Here is a 23,562-nt window from a genome sequence, read left to right as displayed (position 1 = left end):
AAAAGTTACCTCCTTACCTATAATTATCCTTTTTGTAGAAGCTGACTCTGGGAGAAACGCACAAGGATTCCAATGTACCTGTACTGTCCTGTACCTGTGCAAATGGCAATAAACATCTATTCTATTCTAAATGCTAGTGGCAGTCTGAATTTTTTTTATAAAATGGTGAACGATTAAAACAAATTACTCGACACTTCACACACTGTACGTTCAGGTGTACTACTTTGTTCACTTCATTTGGCTGTCTACTCGCCATTATATTGTATAGTTTCTGCTTACAATATGTCTACACTCATGCACTTTAACTTATGTCAATACCGTCCATTTACAACTCTTGTTTTTGCACATTTACATTTAATCTTTCATATTTAATTTACAACCATTTACAACTCTGTTTTTGCACATTTACATTTAATCTTTCATATTTAATTTACAACCATTTACGACTCTGTTTTTGCACATTTACATTTAATCTTTCATATTTAATTTACAACTCTGTTTTTGCACATTTACATTTAATCTTTCATATTTAATTTACAACCATTTACAACTCTGTTTTTGCACATTTACATTTAATCTTTCATATTTAATTTACAAGCATTTACAACTCTGTTTTTGCACATTTACATTTAATCTTTCACATTTAATTTACAACCATTTACAACTCTGTTTTTGCACATTTACATTTAATCTTTCATATTTAATTTACAACTCTGTTTTTGCACATTCACATTTAATCTTTCATATTTAATTTACAACCATTTACGACTCTGTTTTTGCACATTTACATTTAATCTTTCATATTTAATTTACAACCATTTACAACTCTGTTTTTGCACATTTACATTTAATCTTTCATATTTAATTTACAACTCTGTTTTTGCACATTTACATTTAATCTTCCATATTTAATCTTCCTATTTAAGACTAGTAATGCTTAGTTAAATCCTGGTTGTATATATTCCCATTCTTATATTTAATATCTTTTAGTACTTATTTACTTTGTATTTAATATTATATTATGTTTAGATTTGCTAACATTGTGGGTTTTTTTTTTTTTTTTTTTTACTCATATTGTGTGTTTAGATAACCTGCTGCTGGGATCAATAAAGTAATTCTATTATATTCCATGTTGTGCTCTCCCGTACAGTAGAGGAGGGAGGGGGGGAAGTCCCTCAGCGGAGTCCGGATGTGGACGTGGCACAGCGCTGCAGCAGTTCCGCTGAATGTCCGCTTCTGATACCGAGGAGGGATTAGTGAGAAACACCCCGGGACGACATCGTCTCTACAATTTGTCGGCCAGCGGGTTTCACAGTTGTTCCCCATACGGAGGATAGCCTTACTACTTAACACACTTCGACGGTAGGTTTCCATTTTAAATAGATTAGTGTGCGTTAAAGTAGCCGGCTTGACACAGGAGCTACGTTTGCTAATGCTAGGCTACTGTTAGCATCGCACTGCGAAGTAGCTGGTTAGCTCGCTTACTGTGCTAAGGTTTGCTATCCCCGGATGTAGCCGTTTGGTCACAGCTGATTCAGCCACCGCTGCTGTCATCATGAGTCAAGACACAACGTTTAAGTTTGCCAATATTACTTGGAAGGTTTGTCAAATACGGGATGTTTTGTTTACATTCGTGGTCGGGAAACGCTTGTTAGACTGCTAATGTTATTACTTTAGGATCTGTGTTGGGAAGTTTTTTTGGTCGCTACATAGCAAGTGAGCTATTGGTAATGCGGCACTGAGGTTTCCCCCCCTCCCGTTAGCACCACTGCTATGCTTCCCAGCTTTTTGCGTGTTTGCTTGTTCCCTACAGTAGGATTCTTGTGTTATACCTTCATGGCATATCTTAATTCTCATAAATTCTCAAGTTTTGACTACTTTCATTGTCGTGTTAATCATGCTCCAACAGCCAGGGGCAGCATATGTGGGTCCCTCTGTAGGCCCGGCATACTGAACAAGCTCCACGGCTCCAGCGATTGTATTTCTCGTTGTGGTGCACCTGCATTGTTGAATTATTCAAAGGCACCCCCGCTCGTTTAGCCCGTGTTTGTCTTGTTAGCTGATACTCACCACTGTCTTATAGGTTAGTCCACACTCCAGGGACAAGACAAGTGCATAAACAGCATGCATTTACTGTGTTATGAAGGCTGAAGCTGACATGTGATATGAAGGAGTAATCATAGTAATACAGGTGACAGCTCAACGGTGGTACCTTCAGGTGGTCATCTTATGTCAACGCTGTTATGACCACTTAACTCAAGAGACCTGCAGGACTCCAGTAAACATTACACACTGTCTGCACAGTGTCAGGTATTTAATGTCACAAACGTGACAGTGAAAGTATCTATTACTTGTGGTTTGTGCCTGGGTTATGTTTTAGCTTGGTTAAAGCAACAAGGAAAGTTAAGATGTAGGGCACTACTTTTTGTCTTTGCAGTTTTGTTTACGAGAGCCGTGACTTTGTCCTTGTTGTGTGTGAACTTGATGGCTGTAAGTAGTCTGTAGGTGGGGCCAAGTAAATATTTTAAAAAAAAGACAATAAAGGTGTTGTCACTTACCCAGGACATATTAACGTCACACGAAAGTCAACATGTGACTGTGACAGTAAGAAGAACCTATACAGCGATCAGCGAAAATAGCTTTACACTTATTGAGTTTTTTTGTGCAAAGTGTGTACAAACACAGTTTTGGTCCATGTCTTCTTGGGACTGCTTTCACTTCTCTCTTGACTGTGTGTCGGTGGACATGGTTAAGGTTGTCGTTACTGTACAAGAGCATTAAACTGAATTTCTCTCTCATATGTTGAGAGGGTCTTGCAGATATGTCGTTTGTGGTTTTAGGATACCATCTGTAGTCCAGTTTTCCCCTTTTAAGTATGGCATGCTGTGAAGGCAGACTATCCCTGCACCGGGAGTGGAAAGCTGTCCTCCTCCAGGCCCTCGACCTAAAACAATCACAGTACCCTTTATCCTTAATAATATCACATTCTGATAAGCTTTAACACACCGGGGGTCCTGGAAATACAAAAAAAAACCTGCTAAACAGGATCAGGGTTTTACATTTTTGTCTTTGTTTTCAATGCCTTCTGACTCTGTGAAATTGTCATCCAGTTTTAGGTATGAACTGAGGATGAATGTAAACCAGCACACTCCAATGGCCTCACCATATGGCCAGCCTCAGCCAGGCTACGGCCAGCCTGGCTACGCACCCCTGGATGGGGGTTACCCTGCACCCTACGCACCCTACAATGGCCCTACTTCAGCTTACCAGCCTGGGGCTCCACCACAAGGTAAACTGCTGTCTTTGAACAAGTTTAAGAGTGAATAAAAGGGATATTCTGTCATTTTATATCTGGGCCCTATTTTTACATGTTTTTTTTTTTTCAATGCAGTTGATCACAACATCTGTAAACATGTCACAGCTGTAATGACTGCAAACTTAATTTTATGACCAGATGCACCAGTATGAAGTTTGCCCACTAACAGTGCTAAGAGGATCCCTGCAGTGCCAAACACTTTTGAAAAGATAATATGATACCAGAAAAACTACTATTTTCAAAGACACTATCAGTGCTTTCACACTTGCAGAAAACTCCTGATATTTTCAGGAGGATCTGTATGTGTGAAAGCAACCAACCAAATGTTTTGCTCAGACTTCATCCAGAGTTTCTCCTGCCAGACCCCTAGTATTCTTTTTTCTGAGAATGCAGCAGGATATTATCAAAAGAATTCACCTTGAGCCAATGGGAGGGGGCGCAACGTTTATATACTGTGACTGCTGCACGGTGCATAGAGTGTATACACCACTACGACCTCTGCACGTAATTAAACAGCTGCATTATGTTTTCTGTTAGTCTGTATGTTGTTCTCCGCTCTTTTGTTGACATTTTGATTCTGTTGAACTACATTTAGCATTGAGAGGTAAATATTCTCATTATAGATCGCATAGTAGACTCGGTTGCTTCGTCTGCTCCTTCAGCGTTGTTTTTTTTTACGTCACCTCTTACCTCAGGAGACCCCCCCGCCCCCTCCTGTTTGACAGGAGAAGTCTCTTGCTGTTAAGTGCATATGTGAACAGCCAGGTCGGGAGAATACCCGGTGCAGTCCAACTGAAATTATCAAAATAATTTCAGAAGTCTATATCTGAAAACGGCAACAATATTTTTGTGTTACTGTGTGTCACATAAACATTGTAGTGAATGCACATTAAGCATTTAAAACCCAGAAATCTCAAAATAATACAACAAACCAACTCACTGATTGAGGCAGCAGTAAACCAGCAATTCCTGCAAATTAAACGTAGACTTTTTTTTCCCCTTGGTGCTGTGTGGCTGTGCAGAATGCAATGCAACCATTGGACCTTAACTCAAGAAGAAGGTCCGTCTCTATAGCTTTGTTGTCAGAGACCTTCATTGACGAATAAAAAAAACAAACAGCGATGAGGACAAACTGTGACTGGTTACATTTGCGCTGAAAAATAACCTTAACGCCACTTGAATCTCATTACTTTTATTTACTAGTTTTGCAAAACAAAACATGCAAAACAAGGCCCAGGTTCAAAAATACCAGAAATCCCTTTCAGGACTCTCAAGTCAGCTGTGATACACTTGCAGCGCTCATACAGCCATAACCTTGAGCTGTCCTTCTACCTGCTACCCGCCATGTGATTTGTCATGTATGTGTGAGAAAGAACAGCACAGCCCCTCAGCATACTAATCTAAATATGCCCTGCCCTGTCACATCTTCACATTGCTTTTTGCATTTCCCTTCATCTCTCTGTATTTGGCCTGTTTCCCCACTTTTTCTTGTATTTCAGGTTACTCTCCTTTCACAAGCTTTCCCTCTAAGGCTGTGGCCGCCAACCCAGTCTCTGACCTCTCCTCTCCTCTTGACTTAGGTAACTGCCTCCTTTCGTGTTCTTGATCATTTCACACTCCACATGCTCTGCGGTTCATTAAATCCTCTCTTTACCTACAGGCTGCACTCTTGCTGCCATGTCCTTCTCTGAGTGTACAATAAAAAAAGTCTTAAAGAGTCAGTGACTTTTAAAAGTTATACACTTTTTATTACCAAACTTTTTTGTTATTTATTACATCCTTTTTGTTAGAGTGAAATAGAAGTTGCTATTTCAGTCTCTGCATCTTCTGGTCATATTTGTTTCTATTTGTTCATTTGACTCACACAGTCAGTGTCCAGTAGGAAAGTTGCAATGGGAAATAACTTTTTTAACACCCTACTACTCCACTGACAGTGAAACATCAACCTGGCAGAGTTGGCCTAGATTAAGCCTCCTCATTTGCAGCTCCCTAAACCTGTCACAGTTGTCTGATTGCCTTTTTAGTAATAACTGACCCTCTTGGCACACAGTCTTTGCTAGGATGGTGTCAGTATGTAGTCAGTGCTCCAAACCCCCAGAGGTTTAGTCCAGGAAATGTGATCAGTTGTCTTGAATAATTTGTTAGGGCACCCTACTTGCCTCAAGTCTTGTTTTGCTTTTTGAAATATTTGTTTTCAATTGGAAGACTGATATTAAATTAACATCAAAATATTTAATCCTAGATAACGTTTTATTTTTTGCAGACATGTGTGTAATTTCTTCTGTATTTCAGGTCCTGTCAGGGGTCCTCCTGTTTCTGGAGCCCCTCCAGTCTCGGCTCCTCAACAGTATAATCAGTACAGTCACAGTCAAGGGGAAATGCAGAATGGACCCCCTCCTATGACACAAGCCCCTCCCAGGTAAATTCATGTGGGCTGATTGCTATAAACATATATGTAATAAGGTAAATGGGTTTTAAAGCATTGGTTTTTGGAAGCACAGGTACTTTTATTATTCCCGGTATCTTCGCTCGTAGCAGGTTATTGAAATTCTGCAGCTTCAGCTCATTCCCGCAGGTTACAGAATCCATATTGACATTTTAAACAACCGCTGGAAAAAAAAAAACTGACACCAAAAAACTTGGGGCTGCTCAAAAAAGACTGTCATGTGGGGACGCCAGATGGCCTGGCAGTTGTGTCGCGCGCCCCATGTGCAGAAGCAGCGGCCGTGGGTTCAGGTCCGGCCTCGGCCCTTTGCTGCATGTCGTCCCACACGCTCTCCTTCAGACATTTCTTATCTCTCGTCAGCTGTCCTATCTATGAAGGCAAAAGAACCCAAAAAATAACTTTAAAATAGAGACTGTCATGTGGTTAGTTTGTAAAGAAAGAAGACTCAAAACCAGCAAAGGAAAAGGGATTTCAAAGGCACACTGAGTGTGATGTGTGATAAGAGATGAATTATTATTTGTAACAGACAGCAGTTGCTCGTGATTGAAATGCCTGGCATTGAAAATGAAGTGACAGAAAAACTGGAGCTTGCTGACACTTGCTTCTGGTAATAAGGTTGATTTTTTTTCTCCATGTGCTGGCATTGAATTTGAGATAAGACTAGTCAGTGCAAAGACTGCACTGGGAAAAAGTCTTGATGTTTTAACCATGAATGGATACAAGTCCCTTTTTGCTAGTTAAATTAGATGCACCTTTAATGAGTCAGCAAGGTCTATCCAGCAATTGAAAGAAGATTCCCTCTTTTGAAAACACTAAAATACATAACCTTTTTTATATTAGGTTCCTGTTATTTGTTAATATAAGGTTGGTTTATAGATAAGGCCTAACTTTACCTTGTTCTAGTGTCCCATACACAGAGGCTTTTCCTGCCCAACCTCCCAAATGTTTCTCTTCACCTTTTCCCACGTTTCTGATTTTTTTGAAAACACTCATCAGCAGCAAATTTTATAGAGACGCAAAAACAGCAACTTGAGTTTTGACATTTCATAACGTGTTGAGTGAAACCCAACATTTAATCTGTGTGTAGACCAGGCTTGCTAGCGGCTTAGTGTATCGTAATAATCTACAACTAAAACAGTGCAGAATGACATCGTCGGTGACCAGCTGCCCAAAAGACTGAGACGTTGCACATCAGTCAATGCATTTACAGCTCAGACATACTGAAAGCTCTCTCTCTGCTCACCTGCAGAGCTTGTGTCAGGCACTATTTGCAACACATCCAGAGCGACGGGAGATCATTTGGTTATTTATTTATACCAGTTGGCGATCTTATACAGATCTTTAAAAAAAAAAATGGTTGGTACATTTTCTTACCCATCATGCCTTGGTATCTTGTATATTTGGGAAACCTTGCACTGTAGCAGCTGCAGTTGATGTGCTCCCCATGATGTATTCTGTGGAGTGTGACCACTCGAGCATCAGAATCTGAAGGTAACATATGATGAGAGGGAAGGAGTGGTAATGTTGATGCAAAATAATAAGATTGTGCATAAGTACCAAATCTCAAGTCTGAGTAGAGTCTCAAGTCTTTCATGGGAAAGTCAAAGTAAAGTCTCGTGTTACATTTGTGTGTGACTCAGGTCCAAGTCTGAAACTTGAGACCCCATCTCTTGATTGAAAAATATCATACTAGGTCTACTGCAAAACACTCACTGCCAGCATCAACACACTGCTAGGTGTAGATGACTTCAGAGTTCCTTTTTATTTCTTCAAATATATTGTTTTGATTTTGAGCCCAAGTTGAAGTTCACTGAGTTTCTTCTTGTTAATCATTGTGTTTATGAGCCCTGAAGAAACCACATAAACATGCACCATTTAAGTTACTAGATTCCTTTTCTGCCCTCAACCGATCTTGGAAGCATGAGCAAATTATATTACACGTCATGTTTTTTTCCCCCTATCCAATTTATGAATCTAGGTTTCTTGTTAACTTGGCGTATTAAACACACTCTTACATTAACCCGGTAACGTCACTCAATGTAAACTGAGAGATTTGTTTGTTTTCAGGCCTGCTGTGTCTCAGTCATACAACCCTGCAGGGATGAACATGACAGGGCCCCCTCACCCCTCTTATCCTCAGCACTATGGGCCTCCTCCCACAATGCAGCAGGTCACCAACCAGATGACTGGGATGCAGATCAACTCTGGACCACCGACCCCTGCAGGACCGGGATATGGTGAATAAGAATGAAGGGTTATACTTCAGTGTTCATTCATTCTTTTTTTTTTCATAGATTTTAATCACTCTTTTTTTTCTCTCTCTCCTCAGCTCCCCCTAACAGCTCTCAGCCTCCTGTTAGCACCGCCTACACTGCTGCACCTCCAACTTCCTACGCCCAGGGCCCTCCCCCTGCATCCTCTGCCCCCACCCAGCCACCACCTCCCAGTGGTCCTGCAGCTCCTCAGCAATACTATGGAGGCCCTTCACCTCCTTCTCAACAGCCATTCAACTCTTCTCTCCCCCCTACCTCTCAGCAGCAGTTCACTCCAGCACCTCCTCCCTCCCAACAAACCTTCCCTCCCTCCTCCTACTCAGGTCCCATGCCTCCAGCCAGCCAAGCTCCCGCTCCACCTGTCTCCCAGCCACAGCAGTCCTTCCCACCTCCAGCCCAGCCCACCTTCTCCGCACCTCCTGCCAGCCAGCCCCCGGCCTTCGCCCCTGGCCCGCCTCTCCAAAACCAGGGCTCCTTCCCACCGAGAGGACCACCTCCATCCTCTCAACCGGGGTCTTTCCCTCCTCCTGGCCCTCCCCCAACTTCCCTTTCATCTGGCCCATACCCCGGCCAGATGCCACCCCAACAGCATCCCCCTCCTTCCCAGCCATCTCCCTACCACTCAGGTCCACCTCCTCCCGGCGTTCAGATGCCTCCAACCTCCATGGCTCAGAGCAACCACCTGCCTCCAGGACCACCTGGCCCCCCTGGGCCCATGCAGCAGCCTCCACCTCAGCCAGGCATGCCTGGAGGATTCCCCCCTCAGCAGAATGGTGAGGAGACGACCTCTTAGTGGAAGACTAAATAATTGTTTTCTCAATCACTAAGCCCTTTTTTTGTTCTGTTCAGGTGCATTCGGGCAGGTGAGAGGTCCCCAGCCCGGCTATGCAGGCCCGTATCCCGGGCAACCAAACTACGGAGCCCCTGCACCAGCACCCGCTCCTGCTGCCCCTGCACAGAAAAGACTTGATCCAGATGCCATCCCTAGCCCGGTGAGCAGACGACCACACGCAAACTTTTCTGAACCAAATTCCCAGTTTACAACACCGCATCCATTTTTATAGAAGCCCTTATCTGTTCTCTTCAGCACAATCAAAGTGATATTATTAGGGAGGGGTGACATATTGTAAGGGGGATTGCACAATATAATGCAGATTTTGCCCTAATAATATGGTTCAATCATGTGTAGACAGGGAGGATAGAAAAGCACAAACACCTCTCCTAATATAATGTGGCCTTCTTTTTATTACCATGTTATTAAATGTATAGATTTCCGGAGATTATTAACTTTATAAAGGTGGAACTTTAAGTAGAGCTGCTTAGCATGTGTCAAACAATCTGCTGGTATATGACTCTATATCTGTCTGTGCTCGACTGTCATTGACTACAGTACCACTAATCTATGATCAATACTAATGATCAGTTTCTGTCTGAATAACAACAGCCTGCTGCTCAGCACAGTCTTGCTGAGATCTCTCTTCTCACACAACTGTTTTTTTTTTTTTGTTTTTTTTTTCATATTTTCACTCTTTGTATGTATTTATTTTGTCCCGTTTTGGACAAAATGCTGGACAAACTTTTGAATGTAAAGCAAGCGTCTGACATGCCGGCTGTGCAGAAATCAAGACATAGAATAGACCCAGACGCTATCCCCAGCCCAGTAAGTGTCCTGTGTGCCTGCCTTCTCCACCTTGTCCTCTCCGTCTGCTTGCACTAACATCCTCCACCACCTGTCCTTTCCCACCCCCCCCCACCCCTCACAGTCACAGTGTGGTAGACAGACCCTTGTTGGAAATAGACTTAGTCTCTTAGGCTTATGTTTAACTTCAGTGTAAGGGTCAGTCACAGGATTCTTGTGGGGTTTTACTATAACCTTCATAATGCCTTTAAGATTCAAGTCTCCCCGATTAGCAGTGATCAGAATGAAATAAAAACTGTATTAGAAAATGGAAAAATAAGGCACAGATAGTAAGTTGACTAAAACTGATGTGACTGAAACAGGTGTGTGGATGACTTAACTAGATTAAGAACATAAATGAACAGGTAATAAAGCAGAAAATGGTTTACTCAGAGATACAGTCATTTGTTATAAATCTGTAACTTATGGAGGTCTGTAGCTGATCGAGCTTATTGACAAAACAACAAAAATCTACTCACCGTGCTCCCATCCAAAATACTGTAAATATACCGTGATACTTTCCATCAGAGATACATTTTGTTATCTAGTGTTTTTCAGCAGCACTGTAGATCTAACAGCTGCTAGCTAAATTAGCTTTTAGTTAATAAAATTGATTAATAAGAATAGCTGCTGCTACCCTGTCTGCTTTTTTTATAGGTAAGAAATGATGCAGCTCCTACGGCTCATCCATAACATGTTGTACCTCATTTGTTTTAACAGTGCAAAAACCTATGGGCATAAACACTTGACTATTTCTTTGTAAGGAACAGTATCTTGCGAAAGCCTCCATTAGTTTCCTACAGTACCATTATCATATCTGTCTGCAGGAAAGCAAATATTTCAAAAAAATGTCAAACAAATCCCCATTGAACGAGTTTGTTAGTTTTCTGCTTTATATGCACTGTAATCAATAATGATCCCTACTACCTCACCTTCATCCCATTGTTTTCTTTGTGTTTGAAGAAGCAGCATACTTAAGTCTGACATTTTCCTTCGCCCCGTCTCTCTCTGTTTCCTGCATGCTACTGTGCACTGTTTGGACTTACTCACCCTTCCTTTCATTAACAGCATGATGTAATAACCCTGCCTTTTTTTCCTCAGGGATGTCATTTAGTTTTGCCTTGAAAGTCAGTTTGTCATATTTGTACAACCAACATCTGCATACGCATGCACCATATCAAACATGGCTCATTTCAAAAGTTCTTTATCCTCAGACGTTGATGGGTTCCATTGTGTGTTTAGTAGCTCAACATGTGTGTAGGGGTTGTGTGAAAGCCGTCTCCTGCATGGGTTTAAATGTTCCTTCTTTTTTTTTTTAGCCTGTGTGAGACCCTGGGACAATGTGTCATCATGTGCACTTCACATGTGTGTCTTTCTGTTGTAAACATGTATGAAAGATGTGACATTGTTGTCCCCTTCTCTCCATATTAGATCCAGGTAATAGAGGACGACAGGGCTAAGAGCACGGAGCCATTCACAACAGGGGTCAGAGGTCAGGCCCCACCGCTGGTCACCACCAACTTCCAGGTCAAAGACCAAGGTAGGCCCTTCTTGAGGAAGTAACATTAAATGACTCTTTCCAAAAGAGGGTTCAGGAAATTAGCGTTCTTAATTTCTCCAAGGTTTTTCTCTGGAACGGTATGAAAAGATCGACTAACTACCAATTTCCACTTAGTCCACGGAGAGCAGCCATAAGTAGCTGTACACACATCACAGGAGAACTACAAGAGGCATACCTGGTCTTTCTGAGGTTGATTTGGTGCTCCATGGGTCTCTGTTTTGATGTTATGTTGATAGAGTGATGGGAAATACGATCTAAAGTCTGTAAATTGTGTTTTTTGTTTTTTTTTTCAAAAGTGACTGGATGATCTGTGCATTTCTTCGTCTGACTTCCAGTCCGGGCCGTTCTATTCTGTCCATCTTGATGCATGTTGCGTTGAAAAAATAAACTTGCATCGTATTTGAAACGGAGCAGAGCGTAGTGGCGCTGCTGGCACGTGCTAGAGATGGGCCGTGGCGTTCGCTGTGGAAACAGGAGCATTGACTAGAGTGGCAGTGAACTGCGGCGTTACAGACCGCGGCGCTGACGGAGTATTTGGAGATTGGCAGTTAAGAACAACCCCTAAAAGTGAAGCCAAAATATTTAGAGCTCCCCCTACTGACTGGTTGCAGTATATGTTGGCCTCCCCCATGTTAACAGATGGGACATGGGGCAAACTTTGAAATCAAAATACACGTCGACTACAGGAAACCTAACAAACACTTGGGTGCAAGAATCTTTGAACTCTCCATAACCTTGAATGTCGGCTTCAAACTGACACAAGAATCAGTTCTGCTGCAGCGACCTGAATGATCTTTGCTGTTTTATTGTTAAGTTTAATGTTTTCTTTGGTGAGCAGAAGGGGCTTCACCTCAATTCTGAGCAATGTCTTGGCTCCAAATGACTTCAACAGCACAATATGTCAGCACACGTCGAGGAGTTATTTTATCGTTCCAGTTTTTTACAATTAAAGGGGATGGAATTGAATCGTCGATAATTGTCTACAGTCAATGGTTTTACTTTCTATAATTTAAGGCCTGGTGAATTTTCAATCTGATGAAGGGTATGTGTTACCTGTGTAAAGATTGTAATATTAATAGAGTCTGTGTTTGTGTTTAGGGAATGCCAGTCCCAGGTTTATACGCTGTACGGCCTATAACATACCTTGCACAGCCGACATGGCCAAGCAGTCTCAGGTGCCGCTGGCTGCTGTCATCAAGCCCCTCGCCACGCTGCCGCCAGACGAGGTAAGCGATGCCCCCCTCCTCTTTCCACTCCCTCCTGTCTCTCCTGTAAGCCCTGTTTACTCTGAGCGCTTTCCTTCTGTCTGATCGGACCTTTATGACACCAAATCCTTTGAGAGTTAACATTTTTTCTTGGAAAGCCAACAGGAGGACAAAGAAAGATTACGTTTTGACGTCATGCAAAATACTTACTGGTAATATATACAATATCCAATCGCCTCCACTTCCACTTTCCCGAGCCAAAGCCTTTGGTTGACAGATGGTGGAATAAGCTTCCAGTGAAAGGAGCTGTCTATCAAATATTTATAGCATGTTATCTTTGAGAATCTGGCAAAAACTTTCCTATTAATTAGTAAGTACAATATCAGAAAGTCAGTGTTACTGCCTTATTAATGTTTTAGTCATTTGTCAAGCCGTAAAAGCTCAATGGTTCATGTTTTTAGGTTTTCAAATGTGAGAACTTGATTCTGTTCTTCATCATGTTGAATAGTAAACAGAAAGTTCAAAAGTGTTCAAATGTTTTGTTTTAAATCACAAACAGCAATAAGCACAAACATATTCCGTGATAAACTGTACGAGGGCTTTATTAGATTATCAATCAAACTTTATTGGTGAAGCACTTTTCATAGATATGTAGCACAAAGTGCTTTACAGCAAAATAAATCAAACAGCATTAACATGAATCCCAACCCCACCCCCACCCCACAACCCATAAACAAGGTGAGAAAGAAAGAGATAACCACAGGTCCTTCGATGTATTTTCTATGCAGCAATTTCCCTGTATCCGAGACAAATTTCTCCCTAGGGAGACGAATAAAGAAACCTTGACCTTGACCTTGACCTTGAGGTCCTGCAAATGGAGGGAACGCTATCATGGATTCTTAATGACGAAACACAGGAGGTTAAAGGGTTCAAATTCAAGATTGTAAATAATATAATAATAAAATAAGAAAGACCAAATAAAGGCTGCAAATAATAATTATTATCACTATATGTCGTTTTAATACACTGAAATAATCTATAAAACTTCATAAAAATGTGAAATATATTGATCACATTTTTCAGAGTACAAAGTGATGTCAAAGAGTACAATGACAAGCAGAAAGTTTCTGTAGCTGTAAACACTGAACATGTCCTTTTAGTGGGATCAGTAAATGTTTATTTTACCTTTATCTAATCTCATCTCAGAAACAATGAATTATCTTTCAGTCATCTCATCTCACTGGAGGGTTGTAGCCCTACTGATGTGGAGAACGATGTTTGCGTCATTCTGACTTCCTGTTTGTATTTCTGTCTCTTCACCTGTATGTTCCAGAGTGCAGTCAGTAAGCAGTCGGGAGGTTTCAGGCCTAAAGCCTGATATGTAGTCTTTATCAGCGGATGTTATGTAATGTGGGATTATCTCTCTCAGATTCACTGAGGTGGGAGTGGCTTTATGACCTTGTTTCACTCACGCTACATGTGTGACACATATCCATCTGGACCAGTTGTACATGTTGTCCCTTTGAACAACGTTTGATGACAGAGGGTGTAAATATTTACTGCAGTTTCACTCACATCACATCCTGTTTCAGTAAATCCATTCACATTAGGATTTTTTTAGATGAAGCCAAATCTGTGTGCCCTCCTCAGAACTCCAGATTATTCCATCAGAATGATTTTAATCCGTTCATTGCATTTCTTGTCAGATCCCCCCGTACTTGGTGGACCACGGCGAGAGTGGTCCGATCCGCTGCAACAGGTGCAAGGCGTACATGTGTCCCTACATGCAGTTCATCGAGGGAGGTCGGCGATTCCAGTGTGGCTTTTGCAGCTGCGTCACAGAGGGTGAGTAAGGGCCTTCTCTCCAGAACTACACACTCCTCCACAGTGTTGTAGACTCTTTTCAGAGTCGCACAAACTTTTTAAAGATGCACCCTTTATTAAGATGCACGGCAATAAAAGTATGCCAACCAGCATTGGGGTAGACATCCTTCACTCTGGAGAAGAAGGGAACGTTCAGTCAGCATGGTTTCATGTCACACTCATAATAACAGCTTCTATCTATGACAGAGAGACTCATTAAAGTCCCCATGAAACTGACCTTTGAGAGTATCTAACTGCCGTGTTGTACTGCCAGCTGAAACGGGATCTAACAATCACAAGATGGAAGGGGGGAATTTGATTGGGTCATTAGTATCAACAAATCTTTTATTTGGTAAGCAAATCAATAAACAATCCTGATTGCAGGATGAGTAATGAGATATTTGAATTGTTAACAGGAAGTGAAAGTATGTGCTTGAGCACTGATTGGAGCACTCACTCACACTAGTCAAACAAACTGGACGTTGAGGGTGAAGCGTGCAGGGGGACGGTACAGATGGCCTAGTGTGAGTGCGCCTTAAGTCAGCAGAGGTGCAGACTAGCTTTAGGCATGGCAGTTGAAAGGGAGAGTTTACAGGGGTGGCTTTAGGAGGTCTCAAAGGGTCTGCCTTGATTTATTGAATTAGATTTTCCAAATTAATGAATTGTACTGATGATACCTGGTCGTTTCCCCGCAGTGCCTCCACATTACTTCCAGCATCTGGACCACACCGGGAAGAGGATGGACTGTTACGACAGGCCGGAGCTTTCGCTGGGCAGCTATGAGTTTCTGGCGACTGTCGACTACTGTAAGGTGAGTTAAAAAAAAAGAGCTGTGTCCTGCCGTAAACAAACAACTTCAATTATTGTTTTAAGAGCTCTGTTTGGAAGATTGTAATGTCTTCTAAATTCCCCCGGTACGGAGTCTGATGCCGTTTATGTATCCATGAATCCCTTCAGTGATGTGCAAAAATACTTCAGTGTAATAGAAGCTTGTAACATGAATGTTAGTAGAAGTCAGAATGATACAATAATGAACACATCGACAACAATCTACAGAAGGAAAGCCATTCTTTGCACCTAATTATTCTGTAAGCTAATACAAGCCGAGCCTGTAGGCTGCTCAGTGGAGTCTCGCTGAAATCGTTTTTTTCTTAATTAATGGGTATTAGATGTAAACGATTGTCTGCAGGGTTTACACTCTGTTATCTATATAGGTAAGACCTTTTTGGGGGTGTTAAAAGTGAGCTCATAAAGCAGTTCACCATATATGTTCACCACACAAAGATGAGATTAATATACCAACCTGTAAACCAGTGAATGCTTGTGAGGTATTTGCATTTCTTTTTACTTGACCTTATGTGTCATGATCCTGATATTACCTCAAGCACTTTTCACTCCTTTGCACTCCTGGAAGTTTCTAGAATTTTTTTAAGGCCAGTCTGCCAGTGGGCCCTGAAATCTTCCTGAGTTGCTCTTTCACATATCTGTCAGCTGTGGGTGTGTGGGAATGTCTCAGTAGGCCAGACACAACATAAAAAGGAACAGTAGAAACGAAACAGCGGGAAAGAACATACTGATGAACAGAGAAGAGTGAGAAGATGCTTTGTTACGCACACACAAAGATCGAGCCGGTCGTAGCACCAGTCCCAGGATCTAAATGGCATCACGCTCGCCTACTTGTTTGTGATGAGTGTTTCCTGCTTCACATATTTGCTCAGCTGCTTGCTGAAATATTACAAAGGGACAAGGAAGGAAAAGTCCGGGTAAAGACATTTATGAAAGTGACCTAGTGACAAAAATCCAAGAGCATTTTAGTTTGCTCTTAGTTTGACTCCTATGCTTTTATTCGTTTCATACTTGGATTTAATTTTTTTTTATTTTTTTTTATCTATCATTCCAGATAAAGGCCTTTACATGTGACTTCATCCATTATCTTTGCTTGTATTTAACAGAATAACAAGCTCCCTCAGCCTCCAGCCTTCATCTTCCTCATCGACGTGTCCTACAACGCTGTGAAGAGCGGGATGGTCAACATCGTGTGCGAGGAACTCAAGACCCTTCTCGACTACCTGCCGAGGTACTCCAACATAAAATACAATATAGGGATGGGTAGGAGGAAATTATATTAGATAGGAAGAGTTCAGGAAGTAAAGGAGAGAGAGAGAAAGTGAAAAGTGAAGGATAGAAACATGCAGCTGAGACAGAAAGTGAGGATGAAGAAGATAAAACAAAGCCATGACAAAGGAGATTTAAATTGCATAGTTGTTGGTTTTCATGCTTACTTCATGTAATTAAATGCAAACTTGAACACTGTGTTTCTGTGCTCAGGGAAAACCCAGAAATGGACTCTGTGGTGCGTGTTGGTTTCGTCACCTACAACAAGGTGATGCATTTCTACAACGTGAAGTCGAGCTTGGCCCAGCCTCAGATGTTGGTGGTCTCAGACGTGTCAGACATGTTCGTACCGCTGCTCGACGGCTTCCTGGTCAACGTGAATGAGAGCCGGCAAGTTATCGAGAGGTGAGGAGGCGTAAACCAACTGCTTATCCACACACATACACACACACACACGCGATTACAGAAACATATGGAGTCTAAGGACGAACACATTGATGCCATTTGTGTTTTCCAGTTTGCTGGACCAGATTCCAGAGATGTTTGCAGACACCAGGGAGACAGAGACGGTCTTTGGACCTGTCATCCAGGCGGGACTCGAAGCACTCAAGGTAAAAAAAAATAAATAAAATTGGTTGGATTTCGAAAGTCTGATTGGGTTTTTGAATTAAAAGCTCCTTCTTTCATCCAGTGTAGCAAACATACTGAGAAAACAGTCAATCTAAACACGTGTGGAAAAGACTGAGCAGATTGTCTCTAAAACGTACAGAGACTCTTTACTCCTTTGTCTGTTCAGTGGAGCTGACATGCCTGATGATTTGTTTGTTTGTCACTTCCTCAGGCTGCAGACTGCGCAGGAAAGCTCTTTGTGTTTCACACGTCTCTGCCCATCGCAGAAGCTCCCGGAAAACTAAAGAACAGAGAAGATAAGAAGCTGATTGGGACAGATAAAGAGAAGGTAAACACAAGTGTGGAAACGTTTAACAACATAAATTAGTTGTAGTGGTTTCAGTAGGTTTTGCATGTCGCTGCTTCAAGAAGTCTCCACACCGACTCCTCTTCTTCTCTGGTCTCCCTCAGTCTCTGTTTCAGCCCCAAGTGGGTTTCTACAACACTCTGGCTAAGGAGTGTGTAGCTCAAGGCTGCTGTGTGGATCTCTTCCTCTTCCCCAACGGGTATGTTGACGTTGCTACGTTAGGGGTGGTTCCTGTCTCCACCGGAGGCTCTGTCTACAAATACACATACTTCCAGGTGAGAGAGAATCTTTTACTCTGAGGTGTGTCCCGCTGTGATCATGTTTAAAATACCAGCTGGGAAACAACTTTCCTGTGTAACACATTGTGTGTTCTTTACCTCAGGCTCAGTCGGACAGGGAGCGATTCCTGAACGACCTCAGACGAGATGTTCAGAAACTCGTTGGCTTTGACGCCGTCATGAGGGTGCGGACAAGCACAGGTACGGATTATTATATTATATAATATATTGAAAAGATTTAAAAAAAGAAAGAAATCTGTTTGGTCAAGAACAAAGATACAAATGGCTTCATGATCTGCCTCTTTCTTTCTCTGTCTCGGCCCCCCCTCCCCCCCTCCCCCCCTCAGGTGTCCGAGCGACAGACTTCTTCGGCTCCTTCTTCATGAGTAACACCACAGATGTGGAGCTGGCGGGCCTGGACTGTGACAAGGCCATCACTGTGGAGCTCAAACACGACGACAAGCTCAGCGAGGAGACGGGGGCTCTCATGCAGGTGGGTGCAACAATATCCTTTAAGGAAAAGCATTTTTAAGAAAGGAATACATTTAATGTGTATTTTTTACCAGGTTATTACCAAAGTACTGCTGTTTCATGTCCTACACGGTGCTGTTGATAGTTGGAGTCACATAATCTTACATCTCAGGCATCGAGTCCATCAGTCTGTTGATCTGGCATTCAATTTTATTTAGACTTCAGCATGACTATGATACTAAATGAGCTCTAGGGGACCTGTGATTTTAGGATTAGGGTTAGGATTGACATTTAAAGACGGAGACACATCTGAAAAGTCACACAAGATGATGCACTGTATTTTTGAGTATTAGTGTAATAAAATTAAAATGTCTGAGTGCTCACCATATTTTTGTGGATGCAGTGCCATCTATCCTGGAAATCTTGATGTAAAGCTCGAATCCATACGTGATACATTTAGTAAAATTCGAAAAGCAGAATGTAAATAATGCCTGAGCCGGTTAATTTGTAAGAAAAGCTGGTCTTTGTTTCCCCCACAGTGCGCCGTGCTGTACACCAGCTGCAGCGGCCAGAGGCGTCTCCGCGTCCACAACATGGCGGTCAACTGCTGCTCTCAGCTGGCTGACCTCTACCGCAACTGTGAGACCGACACAATCATCAACTTCTTCTCTAAATATGGTGAGGAGCAGCTCGTGCAGAATATCGTCAGTACCTGTTTGAAAGTGTGCAACGTTCACACGTTGCACACAATCAGCACTCTAAAAGGCTTCATCAGGTGTTAGCGAGGAGAAATGTACGACTAACATTTTCTAAAAATGTGAGAAGGTAACCCTCAGCTGCTCATGGGGAGCAGTAGAACGCTGCAGCTGTGTTTTCTTCTTGGTCGGAATGTACTGCACTTGTGATAGGGCTTTCTAACTCAGAAACCTCCTAAAAACTCCTGATGTTTTAAGGAGGATCTGTGTGTATGAACACAAAGTTTTTCCCTCTGACTTCCTGAATTTCTCCTGCCAGCCCCCTAGTATTTTTTCCACATAAAATAGGAAGACTGCTCATGTGAGGAAGCGGCAGGATCATCGAGCCAGCGGGAGACAGTGGTGACGTTTATATCCTGTGACAGGTTCACATTGCACAGACTGTATGCACGCGACCGCTACGATCTCCCTGCACGTTTTTAATCTGCTGCATTACTTTTTCTGTTCTCCATTATGTTCCTTCTCCACTCTCTGGTTGATTTTCTGATTTTGTTCACTGCGCATAGCATTGATATAAAGGCAGACATTGACATTATAGCGTCGTACATAGGACTCTGTTGCGTCAAGTCTTACACCAGCTTAAGTTTGAAGGCGAGCTTGTCACTCGCTCACTCTATGCGGTAAAGAAAAGTTACAGCTAATACATTGCAAATACGTTGCTTTTCAAAATTCAGATTCAGGTGTAACTTATTTTCTTTCAGTGTCAAACACACATTCATTCCTGTTTAATTTAACACTCGTGGATCGCCCCCTCATAAGTATACGTGTGTGTTGCAGCCTTCCGTGGCATCCTGAACAGCCCCACCAAGGCGGTGAGAGACACTCTGATCAACCAGTGTGCTCAGATTCTGGCCTGCTACAGAAAGAACTGCGCAAGCCCCTCGTCAGCTGGTCAGGTACTGAAAAGATTCACCACTCTGTAGTTAGTGCAGATCACATCACATCCTCAAGTGGTTATCACACCACTTGAGTTTCTTGGCATTCAGTATGATAACATGCCATGACATTTGCAGATTTTCTCAAACTTGTATTTACTCTCAGAGATTTGTAAAATTAGTTAATTTCATGAGACAATAACATATATGAAATGAAGGAATAAACAACAGGGTATTGGAGTGTCTGACATTACACCTGTGTGTTTTTCCAGCTGATCCTCCCAGAGTGCATGAAGCTGCTGCCCGTTTATCTGAACTGTGTGCTGAAGGGCGACGTGCTGCTGCCGGGCGCCGACGTCTCGCTGGACGACCGGGCGTACCTGAGGCAGCTCATCAGCTGCATGGACGTCTCAGAGAGCCACGTCTTCTTCTATCCTCGCCTGCTGCCACTGGTGAGACCAAACACACGCACACGCACACACACACACAAACACACGCACACGCACACGCACACGCACACACACACACACACACCTCATTCCTGTATGTGAGGAGGAGCGCGTGTAAGGCAGCTCTTTTTAAACTTCTGTGATCATACAGGAAGTGAGTCTCATATTTGTTTTGTAAAATACGTCTTTGCTGCTCTCTTACTCAACATGATAATAGTGTTATTCATTTTACTTTCTTAGGTCACCTGCATAAATCTGCAAAATCACGCTCTAATGGTGCAAAGAAACAGCTGTTTTTTTTTACGTTATTACGCTTAAGATTTGGATTACAGAACATTTAATCTTTTCATTGGATGAACATAAAGCAGTAAAAGCACTATTCCGTCATTTGATGGCATCGCTTACATATTCATCGATCATCGTTTCTTTCTCTTTCCACCCTCCAGACGAAGTTGGAAAGCGACTCGTTGCCGGTTGCGGTGCGAGACTCTGAGGAGAGGCTGTCTAAAGGCGGAGTTTACCTTCTGGAGACAGGACTCCACCTCTTCCTGTGGGTGGGCGCCAGCGTTCAGCAGGAGCTGCTGCTCAACATCTTCGGCACACCGAGCTTCAGCCAGATAGACCCGAGCATGGTGAGGGAACGCATCACCTCCTGTGTTGTGTTTGATGAAGGCGGCAGACAACTATTTTGTGTTAACACAACACTTTTCTTTCATTGTCTTTTAAATGTCGTTTCTCTTTGTGCTCTAATCATTTCTTGTAATTTTATAGATCCACAAAAAAAAAAACTTTGAGTACATCTTTGTTGACACAGTACCAAAGGGTTTTATGATCATATTCTTGGTTTGAATGACAATGAAATTAAATATTTACATGACGATTACCATGTCTATTCCACCCAGCTCTGTTTCACTTCCTGAATGTCACTGTCGTGTGTTTCAGACGAGCCTGCCAGTGCTGGACAACCCGTTCTCCCAGAGACTCCGAGAGATCATCGACTCCTTCCGAGCTGAACGATCACGATACATGAAGGTAAACTTTATTCTGCTCCTATTACAAGTCTGAAGGTACAGACACTTTGTGGGCCTCTGAACAAAACTAGACTTGACACATTGCTTTGACGACTCCCCTTTCTTCATTGAAACAAAAGATACATCAGTGTCAATACAAAGCTGAGGAACATGGCGTTGGTCAATAAAAAACGCACTGGATTTGAACATAATTCACTTTGTACTTTATTTCAGACCCATAGGTCCATATCATATACCGTGAAATCCGGTGTAAAAGACACACTCTTAATACAGAGAACTCTCTCATACGTTCTTTTCTCTTTTTAAACCAAAGCAAGCTTTTAGAAAACATAGAAAAGGAAATACGAAGCAGAAAGAAATAACTAAGGACAAGAGGCGTTGTCATCCTCTACACATGGTTCACAAATTCCAATCTGTGGAAACAGATGCGCCCTCCAATATTTTTTCTGAAGCCTGTACACAGAGAACATAGCTACCTTACACTCCGAATCAGTCAAATAACATTATAGAGTTAAGAAGACTAAAGACATGAAAAAATATGTAATAAAGTAAAAGAGACATGACAGTGTTGAACCTGTGGGAGCTTCAAAAAGTGCTGTTTTGTTTTATAACATATATAACCAAAAAAAAATGATGGTTTCATCCTCCTCCCTCTTCCTGCATGCTCTCTGTTTCTCACTCGCTCTCTCCTCTGGTTGCAGCTGATGGTGGTGAAACAGGAAGACAAAACCGAGCTGATATTCAGACACTTCCTGGTCGAGGACAAGAGCGCCAGCGGGGGAGCGTCATACGTGGACTTCTTGTGTCACATGCACAAGGAGATCCGCCAGCTTCTCAGCTAGGCCGACAGAGTCCAAACCTTCACCTTAATGACATCCCCCCCCCCCCACCCCGCCCACTCCCACCCAAACAAACCCGCCTCACCAAGTTCACCTTCCCTGTGAGAGAAAGCGCTTTATCTTTTTTTTTTTTTTTTTTTAACCTAATATGCTAAAGCTCTCCTCCCGTCTTTCAGCTGAGCATCAGAGGCCAGCTGGCAGATTCCATCGTGTTTGTGTGAATGTGTGTGTGAGAGATGGAGAGTCTGATGATAATAGAGCTTTACTCTGCCTCAATCTACTGCTCCAACACAGCAGGAGCGAAATAACTGACGAGGAAGGGTAATGTATATACACAAGTGAACAATAATGTATGCAACAGACTGAGTGATTGACGGGGACGGCTGGTGTTGACTGTAGTCGGTGTACTGTCTGTATTACGAGCACTGAAAGGCTTTTCTGGGCGCATAAACGACCCTCAGATAGCAAACACTTTTTATATGATTGAATCCCAATAGAGTGAAGGACACCTGCATACCGAGACATACATGGAATTAAATAAATGCTGTTATTTTCTGTCTATTTTCTCCTTTTTAATCATGGCCTTAGTACCCCCTCCCCACGCTGCTCCAATCATCCATAAAAGTGTGTGTATGTATGTGTGTGTGTTTACAAGCGGGAGAGGATAAGTCACTCAGTCCTTATTTACCAGTGTGTCTCCAGGTGTGAGCATACATTTGGATGCTCACACCTGGGTCTGATGACTTTTCACCTGCAGGAAGCATCAAAGAAGTGTCGTGAAATGTATGAAATGTGGTTTTATCACCCACAAATAAACAGAAAAAGTGAAGGTTTCACAATCATGACAGTGATTGATGTGATCCGTATTTGTTTAAAAACGGGCTCTGTTGAGTTTTTTTTTTTGTTCTCCGTGCTCAAACGTTAAAGCACTTACGATCCAGATGTGCATGTTATGAGAGGAAGCTTTCATTAGATCAAAGTCTATGCAGCAACAAGAGAGACCAGAAACAACACAAATAAAGAATCAAAGAAATCCAAGACAGGTGTGAACTTTTGATTTCAGCATCAAAGCGATGGAAATCCCTCTGGATAGTGAACCTGTCGGTATGATTATGTGAAGTGCTGCAGACTTTATATAAATAATAATAATAAAAAGTTTAGATGTACAAAAAAAAAAATGTTTCCAGCAGACAGAGTGAGCACAGAAGGACAGCAGATAAATGGACATGAGTTGGTGTTTGCTAATTTTCAGTTGTGTCCGCACTGGCGATCTGCTCGGTGTGTAAATAAAATATATAATCTGTACAGAATTAATAGAAAATAACGATTTTAAAGACCTGCCTGAACAGCTGTGGGTTGTTGACGGCCAGTTTCTCTGTCACAAAAAAAGTCTAAATATGAAATCACGACTTTTACTGAAGAGAGGACGAC

The 23,562-nt window shown here is 42.3% G+C and overlaps 1 protein-coding gene across 4 annotated transcripts; it reads left to right on the top strand.

Moving 5' to 3' along the window:
* Window positions 1–1,202: 1,202 nt before the first annotated feature.
* On the top strand, window positions 1,203–23,010 carry sec24c (SEC24 homolog C, COPII coat complex component). Of its 4 annotated transcripts, XM_065949433.1 has the most exons (25): window positions 1,203–1,362; window positions 3,111–3,289; window positions 4,816–4,896; window positions 5,609–5,735; window positions 7,830–7,999; window positions 8,092–8,808; window positions 8,885–9,027; window positions 9,627–9,695; window positions 11,145–11,253; window positions 12,373–12,500; window positions 14,186–14,324; window positions 15,038–15,153; window positions 16,295–16,419; window positions 16,671–16,862; window positions 16,975–17,068; window positions 17,299–17,415; window positions 17,538–17,708; window positions 17,816–17,912; window positions 18,059–18,204; window positions 18,722–18,860; window positions 19,715–19,833; window positions 20,085–20,264; window positions 20,708–20,893; window positions 21,204–21,293; window positions 21,994–23,010. In XM_065949433.1, exons 2-25 carry the CDS (start codon window positions 3,130–3,132, stop codon window positions 22,132–22,134), a joined length of 3,756 nt encoding a protein of 1,251 aa, XP_065805505.1. In that variant the 5' UTR covers window positions 1,203–1,362; window positions 3,111–3,129; the 3' UTR covers window positions 22,135–23,010. The 4 variants fall into 4 exon arrangements, with proteins under 4 accessions (XP_065805505.1, XP_065805506.1, XP_020501919.2 ...); XM_065949434.1 differs by lacking the exon at window positions 4,816–4,896; XM_020646263.3 differs by lacking the exon at window positions 9,627–9,695.
* The last annotated feature ends 552 nt before the right edge of the window (window positions 23,011–23,562 follow it).

This window comes from Labrus bergylta, chromosome 21 (genome assembly GCF_963930695.1).
Source record: "Labrus bergylta chromosome 21, fLabBer1.1, whole genome shotgun sequence".
Taxonomy (NCBI): domain Eukaryota; kingdom Metazoa; phylum Chordata; class Actinopteri; order Labriformes; family Labridae; genus Labrus; species Labrus bergylta.
Note: the sequence above shows the minus strand (reverse complement) of the source record. Positions and strands in the feature narration are given on the sequence as shown.